Below are 13839 nucleotides of genomic sequence, written 5' to 3' on the forward strand. Positions count from 1 at the left end.
TTACAAAATCCAACCACACCATTGAATTCTATGTCACCACTGACTTCCTAATCAGTTCACATTGTGTCAAGACTTACTGCACCGTCAACAAAGCCCTACACTAAAGCAAGGCGGATTACCTTACCGGAAAGGTGGCCATCTCAGTTGGACACTGAGCAACACTTTTCAAATTCAATCTCCCAGCAAGGCATCTAGAGAGCCTCCAAAGAAAGATCATGGAGAGATACACCCTGCTTGCTTAAACACTAACAATCCTTCCCATTCAAAGACCTTGCACATCACTACTCCTGTCCAGGACCAAACTAAATATATTCATGTCCTGTAATACAGACTACAGGCAGAACTTATGTTTGGCTATCCATACCTAGAGTTCCTGGCTCCTCCCTGCCATTTATTTGATTATATTTTTCTTGCGTATAGTTTTTCAAGGCTCTGTACTATCCTCCTGGTCAACCTTTCTGCTCCTATACTTAATACTCACAGACCTCAGGTAATGTGTGATTATATACAATCTACTGAGTGATCAAATGCATTATGGATTCACACAACCCTTCGTATATGCTGCGTTTAAGCGGATTTGTAATAAAATTATATGGATCTTAAATGTAGAATCATCTGAGAGATTTCCAGGCTTCCTCTCTTGCTGCTAGGTTGGTGTTTCCTATGTTCCTACTGCTCATTGAATCTGGCCTACATATACTGTCGCAATATTTTCAATATACCTTCCTGCTATGAGCACAGCAGTGCCTTTATATTGCTTGGATATGAGTTTAATACACTCTTCACATAATTGATAAAATAACTTGACAAATATCCTCTAAGAGTATTTGTGTCGGGAAGAATGTTAGGGGTTTAGTCAGCCTACAGGCACCAGTTTAAGAACAGCAAGACCATATTAGCTATTGTACTGAAAAGACGCATGCGAATGTCTTAATGAACTGACAAAGTTGAAATTCAGCATGTTGAGACAACGCAGAGATTCAAACCTGGTTCCCTACTTCCAAAGACAGCAGCTCTGGTGTTATGCCACATCCTCTCCCACCACTCATTTTCTTTCTTTGGCATGCTGAATGAATATGGTAAATTTTACACATAGCCACAATACAGTGCAACTTCATAGACGGAAGATGAACTCAACCTTTGAGAGCTATTAAGTTTGTAAGCCTTTGAAAACATTTGTGCTATGTTGTGAGCAACATGTATAGGGCATGTTTGAAATTGTTCATGTTGTGAGCATATGTTTTCATTCTTTCTATTCATGCATTTTTTTGTCTTTATTTTGATAGGTTCCATAGACCCTAGCAGTTGTATATTTGGGGACAATGTCTTCAAGAAAACTGAAAAGGAACCATAAGTGCTGGAATTATTCAGTTCTGCATTATTTAACGTGTACATCTTCTAAACTGCCTTTTTTTAAAAGAAAAAATATTATTGTATTTATGTACATTTGATGGGTACTGCCATAATCACAACCACTGTATGTCGCCAGCCAAGGATGCCTATTGGGTGTAACATACTTCTTGTTGGCAGCCATGTTTTCCCGGCATGTGGATCTGTCCTGTTTGCCGCACAGCTGCTGGTGTGTGCTCATATCTCCCTCACTGTCCAAATTCTTGCCGACATCCGCCACTGAGGGCACAGAGCTGTGTTTTGTGTTCTGCACGTCAATATGGGAAAAATGTGGATGAAACTGAGGTGGTGAAGCTGGTGCTGTGCGAGCTCTTACTTGAAGACCACTTTAATAGCAGAACCAAAAGACTCAACTGAGTGAAAAATGGCTGACTTACATTCATTCACTCACTCGTGATAAGCCTCCGCTAGGTGACCTTCACAGACGGTCCAACAACATGTTTTATCCAGGAAGATATGATGAAACTGTGAAGAGGAACTTTCTAACACTTCATTAAATGGACCAGCACTTGTACTGGTGGCAAGGGAAATACTCAGCAACTGTAACAGCATCTTGAATGATTTATTATCGATTGAGAGCAGCAAACAGTTTGCTGTTATTTATTTGCCTATGATATTGCAAAAGCAGAATTAATGGTAATTGGTGGATCAGATAGCAGAAAGTTGCAAGAACCATTTCTGCAATCCGAGAGCATGTGAAGGCTGATCTAAAGGTGACATTAGTGTATGGGTTGTACCAATGTAATGGGCTGGTCAGTGGCCTCAAAAGTACGATCTCGTGCCTCACTATAGCACTTTTGTTCCTCTTTCCTAAACTCTGGACTCGTTTAAAATGCATTGTCAGCTAAAACCTAGATTGAGCTCATGTACCATAACATAATACCAAAAGTCATGCTAATAGTAAGAATAATAATAATAATAGTAATAGGTATTCCTATTTAACTGAGCCTAAACATTAAATTGACACTTATTATAGGTATGATTCATATTGTCAGCTAACTGCTTATCTCTGTTGGGTTTCTACACCCTGTATATTGTTACCATTTAGAAACATGCAACTGTATTCCGGAGTAGACATATAGATAGATTTGTGTTTTTAAGAGTAGAAGTTCTCTGAAAAGGAATGCTCTCAGGCATCGCTTCTTCTTTGTATTTCAATTTGTTTTTCTAGCTTCTGTCTCTACTTCCCTGGTCTTTACAAAGATTGCAGCACTGAGGTTTCTCTATGTTATTTTCCCCACTGCACTTCCAGTGCATGAACCCACACGTGGTTCTCTGGCCCAGAATGCCTGGTGACAACTAGTACAAACTATTACCCAGTCAAGAAATCTGATGCAAACAAAAATTACAGAGCAACATCCAGTCAGAATTAATGTAAAATGTCAGCACAGTGACACAAGCTTATGATATCGACACATACCCTGAATAACCGAAACAGGTGATCCACTATTTATGATCCACTTACGAACATGTCCATGGGTATTCATAATATAATTTGTCAAGACTGAAACGTTGAGGGTCCCCCACATTAGCAGAAATAAAAATTAAAAGCAGATTAAGCTTGTACAGATAAATTCTAGCAGTAGTAATTCAGATATTTGAGTAAGTAGTCCTATTGTAATTTGAGACTGAACTTACTGATGTAGTGAACAATCCCTCACCTCAAAACAGGCTCGGAGCAGAAGCCAGGATCTGTGGCAACACCACCCAAACGTGGCTCATTGTTTTTTACGCTAAGACTTAAGACCCAGACAATTTCAGATAAGTGCTTGACCTCACTATTGCAGATAGGTACTAAGAATAAATACTAATTGATTGAGAGCCCCCACACAAGAATGTGTAAAAGTGACATCTAAATACGAAAACCACCTAGTAGTATGGTCAATCAGTGAAATTTCACCCCAAGCACTCTCCTCTATTGCCAAGCAGGCACACAATGCCAAATGAAATCTGATTGTCTATCAAGCTTCGACGGAAAAGTACTGATTTAGCAAAGTCCCAGATCAGATTTATTTGTGGCAAAATAGCCATCTTCATAACACGTTTTCCAAATGCCAGCAGCATAATGAGAACACTAGATTGTGTCATATGGATTAAAAGCCAGGATGTTCAATTTTAGCTCTGTGTGTCAGAATCACACGTATTCACTTGCGCAGTCACACGGTCATTGTTATACATCTTCGTTGTCCTTGTGTGGCTGGTCCAGACTATTATTGCTTAGAAACCACATAAGACTGGGCGATTTGGAATTAGAACACAGGATACAAAAAAGAAAGTAACCTTGGAAGTAAAGAACATTTGTGAGGAGGCAGGATTCAATCAAAAATTTGTAAATACAGTGGATTGTCTGAAATAAAAAAAAAGACTAAAAAAAAAAAAGACCTGATTAGCTGATGCAGGCAGATGGGAGAAGGTGCAAACCTTTCAAATATTGTGGTGATCTCACAGATGTAAAGATTTTTTGTTTTATCTTGACCGTAACTGAGCAACCTGTTCATCTTCACAGTAGCACAGTCTCTTCAAATTTTTGAAAATATCAGAGCATCCTTGAATTGGAGCCAGTTTCAGTCCACTCCCAAATCCAATAGATGCCATGTCATGTTTTGACTTCATGCAACAAACATTGAATACTTTGTTGCATCACTCTCTTCACAATGGAAGAGTTGTGTTCACAGATATGTTAACACGTTAGGTGGCTATATCAAGTTGAAAAGAAGCAATAAAATAAATGTATTTCTCCTTGTTGCGCCACTCTAACACCACCCCTGCCGAGGCGTTAGTTTTTGGTGCTGCCTCAAGTTTACGATTTCTTATAAATCTGAGGCAGTGTCGAAAAGCAATGAGTGTGGCGTGGGTAGGCCCCACAGCAACACCCATTGCACACCCCTTAGCAACAGAAAACTGTGTTGGGTGGCCCATATCTACAAGGCCGCATTAAGCCAAGAAAAGTGGCTTAACGCCGCCTCGTAGCTATGGTGCACTGCATGGCACCACCGGAGCCTTGCAAATAGTGATGCTCCGGTAGCACTAGGGCTTCGTAAATTGGGGCCTAAATGTTTTACTGTTGAAGCACTTACAATTTATTTTAAATCATGTGCTCCAAAAAGATGCCCCACCTTCAGTTGTGTTGAGGAATCTGATGTAATAAGTCCTAATGATACATGCCAATGGTAAACTCAAGTTCCATGTATTTTACATTATGTTTATGCTCCGGGAATGTGAGAAGACACTTGTCAAACAACCAGCACTGAATGGTTGAAGTATTTCTCCTGGCAAATACATCTGACGAGCTAGCCAGACTTCAGTACTTGATGAGCAACATCTGTTTATATCGAGGTCCGGAGGGGAGGGCTGTACATGGCTAGACAACTGAGCAGGCCAATTGTATTTTAATATGTTGGTGTCCCACAGGCACAGAGTGGTATCACATCTGTGCCAGATGGCAGTCTTTCAATATGAAAGAAACGCTACACTGTCTAGTGTTTAATATGGCTACCTTGAACACATCCACCCTGAGATCTAATATGCCACAAGCAGTTAAAGTTGCAACTTGCTTAACTAGAAAGTGCTGGGATGCCCAGGTATGTTTGTCAATCAGTGGCAAAATACCACTCACCTACATCAGGAGCCTCTATGAATCCCATGATGAAACATCATTCAGTTATGGAATATTCAAAGCTAATGTTATCCTCCTAACATTTGGGATGCTTCCGATTTCCTGTGGGAGGGAGGCCCAGCCATTTAAAGACATGGAACATGAGTTTATCATTGGCATGTATCATTAGGAGTTATTGCAACACTCCAAATACACTCCAGGAATTATGTTTAAAAAAAAAAAAAAAAAAAGTTCTTAAGATTCGGCTTCTGTATATGAGAAACAAACCGCTAAAATCGGAAGGTTCCTCCTTCATTGTCCATGTTACTAAAAAACATTAACTGTTCGAACACATCCACCCAAGAGCGTGCTTTCAAGTGCTTCAGCTTGGCATCAAATTTGAGATTACTACTGAAAGTGGTTTGGGACTATGCCCTTAAAAGGTAAACCAAACTGTAGGAAATATAACGGTGGAGGTATATCCAGGAACCAAAAAAACACAACTATCACATGAATCACGGATGTGTAATTGCTGCTCTGAAAAGTTTTATATACTTTTGACGAATTCCAAAATCTGCACTCCTTCCTCGCAAAGGGTCAAATTTCGAAACCTGACAGGCACAAAGAACGCAATAAAGCAATGTATTAAACTCTTACTATACCTTGCAAAAAGGTGCATTATTGAGGAGAGTCTGGTCTGTCCAGTGTTTGTTTCTACCTACGTAAAATCCTTTGGGGTTCTCCACCAAAAGTGGATAGGATAATCGGATTAGGGCAGAGTCTGGTAACTACCCAAAGCACTGCCAGAGGCTTGGGAGGGCCACGGTGCAGCTAGGGCGTTATCATGCGAATCCAAAGAAAGCCAGGAATCAATGAGTAGAGAGAGTCTCACTCAGGGGGTCTGTATGAAGTGTATATCTTGCTCAGCTTAGTTTGACGCAGCGCGGTGCGAGCAGTGATCTGAAGGCATTGCATGGCAAAAACTCGATTGTAGTATTGTTTTCTTTAAGGCAATCGCGTCTCTATTTCTGGGACCAAACAAAAGGCATAAAGTTCCCGTTTTAACTCGGAGTACTCCTTATTTATCGTAGGACTCCATTTTTATTAGGCTCAGTCAAAATGTTGTCTTATGCGAAATTCCTGAAAAAATGCCTTTACGCCACACCACAATTTTAGCGTGGAGCACAGAAACAATGCAGATGACCAGAGGCTGTTGTTCTTAGCACTTTTTACAGTTTTAGCATTAAATGCGTCCTCGCCTCTAAAAATGGGCGAGTGGACACATTTCTAACTAAAATATAGAGCTAAATGCCGGTTTTTTATTTTGAGTAGTGTTAAGTAATTTTTATGGAATTTTCGCATAATTATGTAAAAACAAAATTACTCAAAATTTCACTCTCCCATAATTTTTTTTTAATTCAACTTAGAGAAGCAATCAGGTCCAAAATCATTTCATTTTTTATTATTCATCTAGAGACTTGAGGAGACGTTGTAAGGCACACAATCCATTATTAGTGAAACCCTGCGCTTCTTTGTACACTACTGGTGTGCAAAATGCCAAAATAGTGTGCATTCTTTGCTTCAATTAGACTGAATACATGAAGGCCTGCCCAGGCCTACATATTTAATATTTCCAATAGGACAGACGTTTTGTAAAGATGTCAATTTTATCTTTCATGCTACCTTAGATAAACAAGCCTAGAGCAGAGTATATATCTCAATATTTAATTATACTTCGGTACAGACGCTCTCCAGGACTTGGTTCGCTCTTTACTTAGAAAAAATAAAATAAATACAAAAATTAGTCTAACATATATTGATATCTATCGGATATACTCAAAAATATATTACCCTTTGATGCACAGAAACATATTAGCAATAACCTATCAGATTCTTTATCAGCATTTACCCTGGAAAGGTGCAATAATACTATAAAAACAGATTTCGAGTAAGATGTGAAAAACATAAAATGGTTGAAGCCCGCAAAAATGGTGTGCTGGATGCTGTGCCAATTAATTCTAATGTTGGAAAGATGACGCTAATAAATTCCAGAGGGAAAGAGTTTAGCAGCCCTGTCTATCATGACGAATTTTATCCTCTGACATTGGGATGTGTTGGGTGGGGTAAGGCCTGTATGGACAATGTGGGGAAAGCTATCTTTTTTACTGCGTGGAAGGGCGTTTGGTAGGGGAACAAGACAAACAGGACAGGGATGAACAGAAGGCACATCTCTTGCTTTTCCATGGGTCTTTGCCCTGCCTGATCCAGCTGTGGTCCATTCCCAGGTAATACTATTTCAGTGTATGTACATAGTATGTCTTTGTATAGGAGTGAATGTGGTGGCTGTCAATCATGTGCTCTTCCATTCTTGTAATTTAAGAAGTTATGGTTGTATGAAGGGAAGTGTGTGTGTGTAAATAACTAGAACAAAAAAGACAAATAATTAAACTGGGTCCCTGTGTCCTAGGTTTGGCTTTTTTTTGTACATACTGAAACTGCATGGTACCTAAATTATTGTTTGTCTCTAATGATGTATGCAGTTTCTTACAAACAAGAAAAGAAGAAACATTTTAAAAAAATAAGTTGTCTTGTGTGTTTCATTATAAACTGTCTGATGAACATTCTGAAATATTAATGTAAAGTCACCAAGAAGATGGGGAGCCCTGTTATTCTGGCAGAGCGTTAGTAAGTCTGGATCACGGTTTTGTCATAAACCCCAGGGCACACTTTAAGGCAGTAGCATATGGCAGTTGAAGAGACCTTCACAGTCTGATTGGTCACATGCATATTACTCTAAACGTCGCCCTCGTAGAAAACTTTGGGGCTCGTTTACAAGCCCTTGAGGCACTGGGCTGCTCAGCAAGTGTCTTGCTGTGTTGGCCTGCGCCTCTGCTAACGGGCAGAAATGTGCCCTACAACATACGGCGCATTTCTGTCCTCTTCCCCCTGTGCTGGCGCAAAAATTAGCTGCTGTGCGCCAACGCAGGCACCCTTGCACCAAAGTGTAAGTGTGCCTGCGCTGCAGGGAATGATTGTTTATGTGCAGGAATGTATCCCTTCCTGCACATAAACAATCAAAAATGGTGATTTGTTACTTCTGTTGTGGTGCATAACGTAGCAAATGGAAGAAGCAAATAGTCATTATTTAATGATTGTTTAGGTGCATAAAGGGACACCTTCCTGCACATAAACAATCATTAATGGTTTTTTGCTTTTTCTGAGTGCGCTGCATAATGCAGCACACACAGAAAAATAAAAAAGGAGAAATAAAAGTATTTCCCCTTGTTGCGCCACTCTAACACCACTCTGTGGGTGGCATTAGTTTTTGGCGCTGCCTCAGAATTTGGGGCAGTGTCAAAAGCAATGGGTGTGGAGTGGAAATGCCCACAGCAACACCCATCGCACGTCCCTCTGCAGCAGAAAACTGCGTCAGAAGGGCCCATATTTACAAGGCTGTGTTTAGCCACACAAAGTAGCTTAGTGCCACCTTGTAAATGTGGAAATTGGCACAGCGCCACAGAGCATCGCTAAAAGGGACACTCCAGTGGTGCTTGTAAATAAGCCCCTTTGTTTCCCAGGCATTTATTCTTACCAATGTTATACACATTTAAAATAATTGTGAATTTCGTAAAAAAAAAAAAAAAAAAAATACAAAAGCAATATAAAAGCATCAAGCAGAACCAGGTATTTGCTTTTTGTTAGTTAGTTAGTACCATTGGTAGTGTGATTCTGCCTCAGAAGAAAGCTCCCCACCTGAAGGATTATTAGGAAAAATCCATGGACTGATAAATATTGTTTCACATTTGCTGTGCACCAGCATGCTAGTTGTAGGTTTGCAAGTACAAATAGTTGGGACACAAGAGTCTTCGGCCCAAATTAAAGGATGGCCTTGCGCCATCTAACACCACATTAGCGTCATTTTTCTGATGCTAATGTGGCGTTAGATTGCCAAAAATGCTGCGCCATATCTACAAAAGGGGAACAATGCATGCATTGCACCACTTTGCGACCATTTGCGCCACATTATGCATTCGCCATGCATAATGTATTCAAAGGGGGGAGTTCTGGCGCAAGGTGACATGCAAAAATGGCGCAATGAAAACTAATATTTAATTGTGCCATTTTTAAACCTGCTGAAAGCAGGCGTTAAAGGACACACCCATTGGAATCAATGGGCCTCCTTGCACTTTACTTTGCTCCACTAGCGTCAGAATTTGATGCCATTGTTCCTAATACCGCCATGGCACCCAGTTATCTTATGGCACACACACACGGAGGCATTAGGGGAGCGCAGAGGGATGCAAGAAAAGTGGCACTTCGTGATGTGTGAGGCGCCACGTTTCTTAAATCTGGGTTTTAATTTATAAACATAAGGAAGCCATATTGTTTCAATGCAAAATTCGAAAGTTTATTTATAAACTACATATGGCTTTATTGTGATCACCTATCCTATACTGACCTAACAGACACCCTTAGGTTTGCCCATTTTTAGAGAGAAATCATTTTTAACCAACTAAAAGAAAAATGATTATCAAATGGGACTTGTACGTGCTAATTCATTCAAGAAATACTACTTTATTTATTTTAATTAAAATGGCATCTTTGGCCTCCTCTGATGAGCTAGTAAAACACCACTTTAAAAGAGGCATCAGAAAATCCATTCGGTTCGGCCCTGGCAAGTTTGTGCATTTAAAAAAATAAATATTGCAAGCATATGACAGTGGTGAGAGTCAGTGGATTTAGGCGACTGTGGCTGCAGCATGTATGACAATCATGGATTTACTGAACAGCAACTTAATCACATAATTTGCAAAATATGCAGGTTTCATAAAACATTGTGTATCTATCTCTAATGGGCAGCTCTTCAGAGTGGTTAGAGGTTGTCATTATGATAACATTGGTATTTCACAGCAAATTGAAATATTTTCCATATTTCACCATTCTCTGTGAAATATGGTTACTATACTACTGCATTATGTGCAATAAAAGCTCAAAAACATGTATCATATATCATGCATCATACATATAAACATATATACATTACCAAAATCTTAACTTAACAGCGTTGTAATAACTCCTGTGATGTAATTGTATTCCCAATGCAGTCACCCTTGATACAGTGACTACCATGAAGTGACTCCAGATGTGACTAGTGAATAGTAACATACTACCCTTGCGTGGTGGTGTTAACTGGCACTATATGCCTCTATATTGTTTTCTCTTAGGATACTGTGCACCTGTAATGAAATCAAAAAGTACTAAGGGGATTATCTCGAGTCAAATCATAAGTGAAGTTAGCACAGCTTGAAAATAATCAGACACCATTGGTTGACTAACATATAAGATCGAAAGTACTTACAGACAGCACTGCGTGTGTAGGAAGTATGTGGTCAAAAGTAGATGATAATCAAGTAGTCACAAAAACACATGTAGAACAGCAGTCAAGAGGGTGGTGTTAACTTCAATTTTAACCAACTAAGGATGAGTATAAGTGAGACCCTAAAGAATAAAGTGGCTATTAAGATAGATTGAAGAGAAAAATCTGAGACCAAAAACACTGGTTAGGACCTTTGGTAAAGCTCTTTCTGTCAGAAACTCTATTTAATTGCAAATTACTTACCATTTGAATATTCCCCAGGCATCACACTTAATCTAGAAACATTTTAGCAGTACCCCTGCACACAGTTGGGGAGGATCAATGTTGCTCCGCACTGATCCTGCTCAGCTCCCAAAATGAAGTGCAGGCCCATATAGGCAACACTCCTGCTCACTGACATCAGTTGCTTTCAAGGATGTCCTTGCCCCCAAAGGAAGAGACCGAACAGCAAATTGGCTTTGACCAGCGTGCAGATTCTTACACATGGCATCTTATTAGTGAATAGAATCCAATTCACAGAAAGGAGAGGATTGCAGTGTGTGAGGAATCTACGGTTAGATAGATTGTCTACCCAGAAACAGTGTTACCGAAGGCAGCTAACTTTTTCTGAGAGAGACTTCTAACCACAGATTACTCACCTTTTAAATAGACGTCAGAGCAGTACGTATTAGGAAATAAAAACTGCGAAGTCCTGAAGGACCGTGTGGGCAAAATACCATTCTTTGTGAACCTGGCTGTCCAGACGGTAAGACTTTGTGAACAAATGGAGTTATACCCATATGGCTGCCTGGCAGGTGTCCAAGAATCGAACTCAGGGTGCCAGTGTAGTGCTAACAGCTTTGGCCCTGGTGAAATGAGCTTTGCTGTCGGTCTGGAGGCTACTTTTTGGCCAATGCATAGCAGATCTTGATGTAGAGCATAATCAAATGGGAGATGGTCCTTTTCTTCACAGCCTTGCCTTTTTTTCGTTTCAGCAACCCCCAAACCTGATGTTCTCTGGTACACTCAATGTAAACGTTCGGTGGTTTTTGGGGTCAAGTAATGGAATCTATTATGTTCCTTAGAGGTGTGAGGCTGAGTATAGAACACTGGCAGGGTGATGGTTTGTAACAGCATCACAGCTTTCGGCAAGAAGGATGCCCACATCCACAGAACCAGTCCATCTGGTAAGACGGACTTGTATGGCCGGTTAACACAGAGAACCTCAAGCATCTCACTCGCCACACCAATGTGAAAGGTCGAGGAGGAACACTATTTTGAGGGTGAGAAGCCACAAAGGACATCTGAAAAGTAGCTCAAAAGGAGTACACATCAGATATGAGAGGACCAAGCTAAGGTCCCACTGTGGCATGACAAAGGGAGAAAAAAGGTGTTTCTGGTCTTTCAAAAAAATCCATCAAATCAGTGATTTAAATAATGAGGGCTGGTCTGTAAACTACGAGAAGGGTAAAAGAGCAGAAAGGTACACTTTAATGGTGCCCAGAGTAAAGAGTTAATGGCAAGGGACAAATAAACAGCTAAATGTCAGGTAAGTTAGCCTGGAGGTCAATCTGGCATGTATAGCACCGTCCACAAATCGGTCCCAACGACAGGCGTATACAGCTTTTTGTCAAGGGATGCATGGCTTCCAAGACCACATCAACAACCTCCATAGGAAGGTCAAATGTGTTCAGCTGTGCTCAATCTCCAAACTTGAAAGTGAATACTGCAAAGGCACAGGTGCAGACCCTGGCCCTCTGCTACAACAGCAGGTCCTCCCAGAGGGAGGGGCAGACAGATCGCAGGGTAGGTGCTCAAGCCCGGGAGCTCTGGATACCATACTCTCCATGCCCAATCAGTGGCCACTAGGATCACTTGGACATGATCGGGCCTGACCTTCTAGAGAACTCCAGGAAAAATAGGTAGACGTACAGGAGTCCCGAACTCCACCTAAGGCTGAATGAACCTCCTAGCGAGAGAAGACTTGGACACGCCAACGTGCACAACTGCTGACATGGCCCATTCTGAGTGGTGGAGAATAGATCAAGCTAAGAGTTTCCCCATGTGCAGAAGAAACCTTACACTACCTCTGGGAGCAATGGCTACTCGTGATCCTCTAGGCGTGAACGGCTGAGCTCATTCACCCTGGCGTTCAAAGATCTGTCCTGGTGGTTCATCACCAGTAGTATCCCTTGTTGATCCAGCCATTTCCAAAGACATAGCGCCTCCTGGCACAGGGCCCAGGACCCCAAACCACCCTGCTTGTTGCAATTCTGCATGGCTTTTGTGTTTTCCATAAGCACCTATACAAGCCTTCCCTTGATGGAAAGAAGGCTTTCGATGCCAAGTGGATGGCCCTCCGCTCTAGGATGTTGATAGGATCCAGGACTCTCCCCAAGATGAGACTACTGACCTCCTCCTCTCCCAGGCGTCTGCCCCAACCCAGAAGTGACACATTGATTACCAATGTCAGCTCTGGGCGTGGTAGGGAAATCAATCTCCCAAATTGCAATCCAGCAATCACCACTGTTGATCTTTTGCATTCTCCTCTGAAATATGGACATGGTCGGAGAGGAACTCAAAGTTGGTCCACTGAGACTTCCAATCTCACTGCAGACCTGCATATGCCACCTAGCGAGCTTATCCAGCAGAATGAAGGAGGCCATCTATCAGTCCCTGCAGCCTCAGAGTCAATCTCATTGAAATCAAGGACAGAGGTTGTAAAATGGGGATTATAGCCTGAATGTCACTCTCCCGCCTCTGTCCCACCACAAACCACAGACAGTGCCAGTGGGCCTGCAGGACAGTTTTATGGAACTAGGCATCCTGAAGATCCAATGCCACGATCCAGTCTTCTGGGTCGAGGGCAGATGAGACATGGGCCATTATGAGCATCTTGAATTTGCCCTTCCGGAGGAAGGTGTTAAGTAGGCACAAATATAAAATAGGACAAAAGCCTCCATCCTTCTTTAGCACCAGGAATAAGAAGAAGTAACGTCCATGACCTACGTTCCATGCCCGCACTCTCTTGATAGCCCCTGTGGCCAAAAGGGCATGCACTTCCTGCCCTAAAATAGATAGACCTCTGTCAGTCATTATGATGATGGTGGAAACAGCGAGGGAGAGGAAAAGAAGGGTAGGGGATACCCCTTCTGTACAATTTGCAGGACCAACCTGTCTGATTTTTTTTTTAGCCTGCCAACCCAGTAAGAACTGCTGGATCCTGCTACCAACCTGGTGGCAGTGCTTTACTAAGGGCATGAAGTGGCTTAGCAGAAAGTGCTGCGGGGGAGCAGTGGGATGATTGGTGTTGTGTCCCTGAATGTAGGGCCAGTGTTTGCCACGATCTCAGTCATGAAAAGGCTTGGTTGCTGAGGTTGAAGTTTTAAAAATATTTATGTGGTTGGCGTGGCAGAGCAGGCAGGAATGTGCTGGGGCCTTGATCTCTTTAAAGTGCTCAAAAGCAGCATCTACCTTG

The 13839-nt window shown here is 41.5% G+C and overlaps 1 protein-coding gene and 1 long non-coding RNA gene across 10 annotated transcripts in view; one reads left to right on the top strand and one right to left on the bottom strand.

Moving 5' to 3' along the window:
- PHACTR1 (phosphatase and actin regulator 1) overlaps positions 1-2755 on the top strand; it is a 1185412-nt gene extending 1182657 nt beyond the window's left edge. For all 9 annotated transcript variants that reach the window (XM_069219732.1, XM_069219733.1, XM_069219729.1 and 6 more), the window contains one exon: positions 1287-2755. In XM_069219732.1, coding sequence (XP_069075833.1) covers positions 1287-1302 — 16 coding nt within the window. In that variant the 3' untranslated portion in view covers positions 1303-2755. The remainder of the gene's footprint in view (positions 1-1286) is intronic.
- Positions 1-13839, bottom strand: part of LOC138282336 (uncharacterized) — a 220335-nt gene that overhangs the window by 190083 nt on the left and 16413 nt on the right. The window lies entirely within an intron of this gene.

The sequence above is a fragment of the Pleurodeles waltl genome, chromosome 2_2, assembly GCF_031143425.1.
Source record: "Pleurodeles waltl isolate 20211129_DDA chromosome 2_2, aPleWal1.hap1.20221129, whole genome shotgun sequence".
Lineage (NCBI taxonomy): Eukaryota > Metazoa > Chordata > Amphibia > Caudata > Salamandridae > Pleurodeles > Pleurodeles waltl.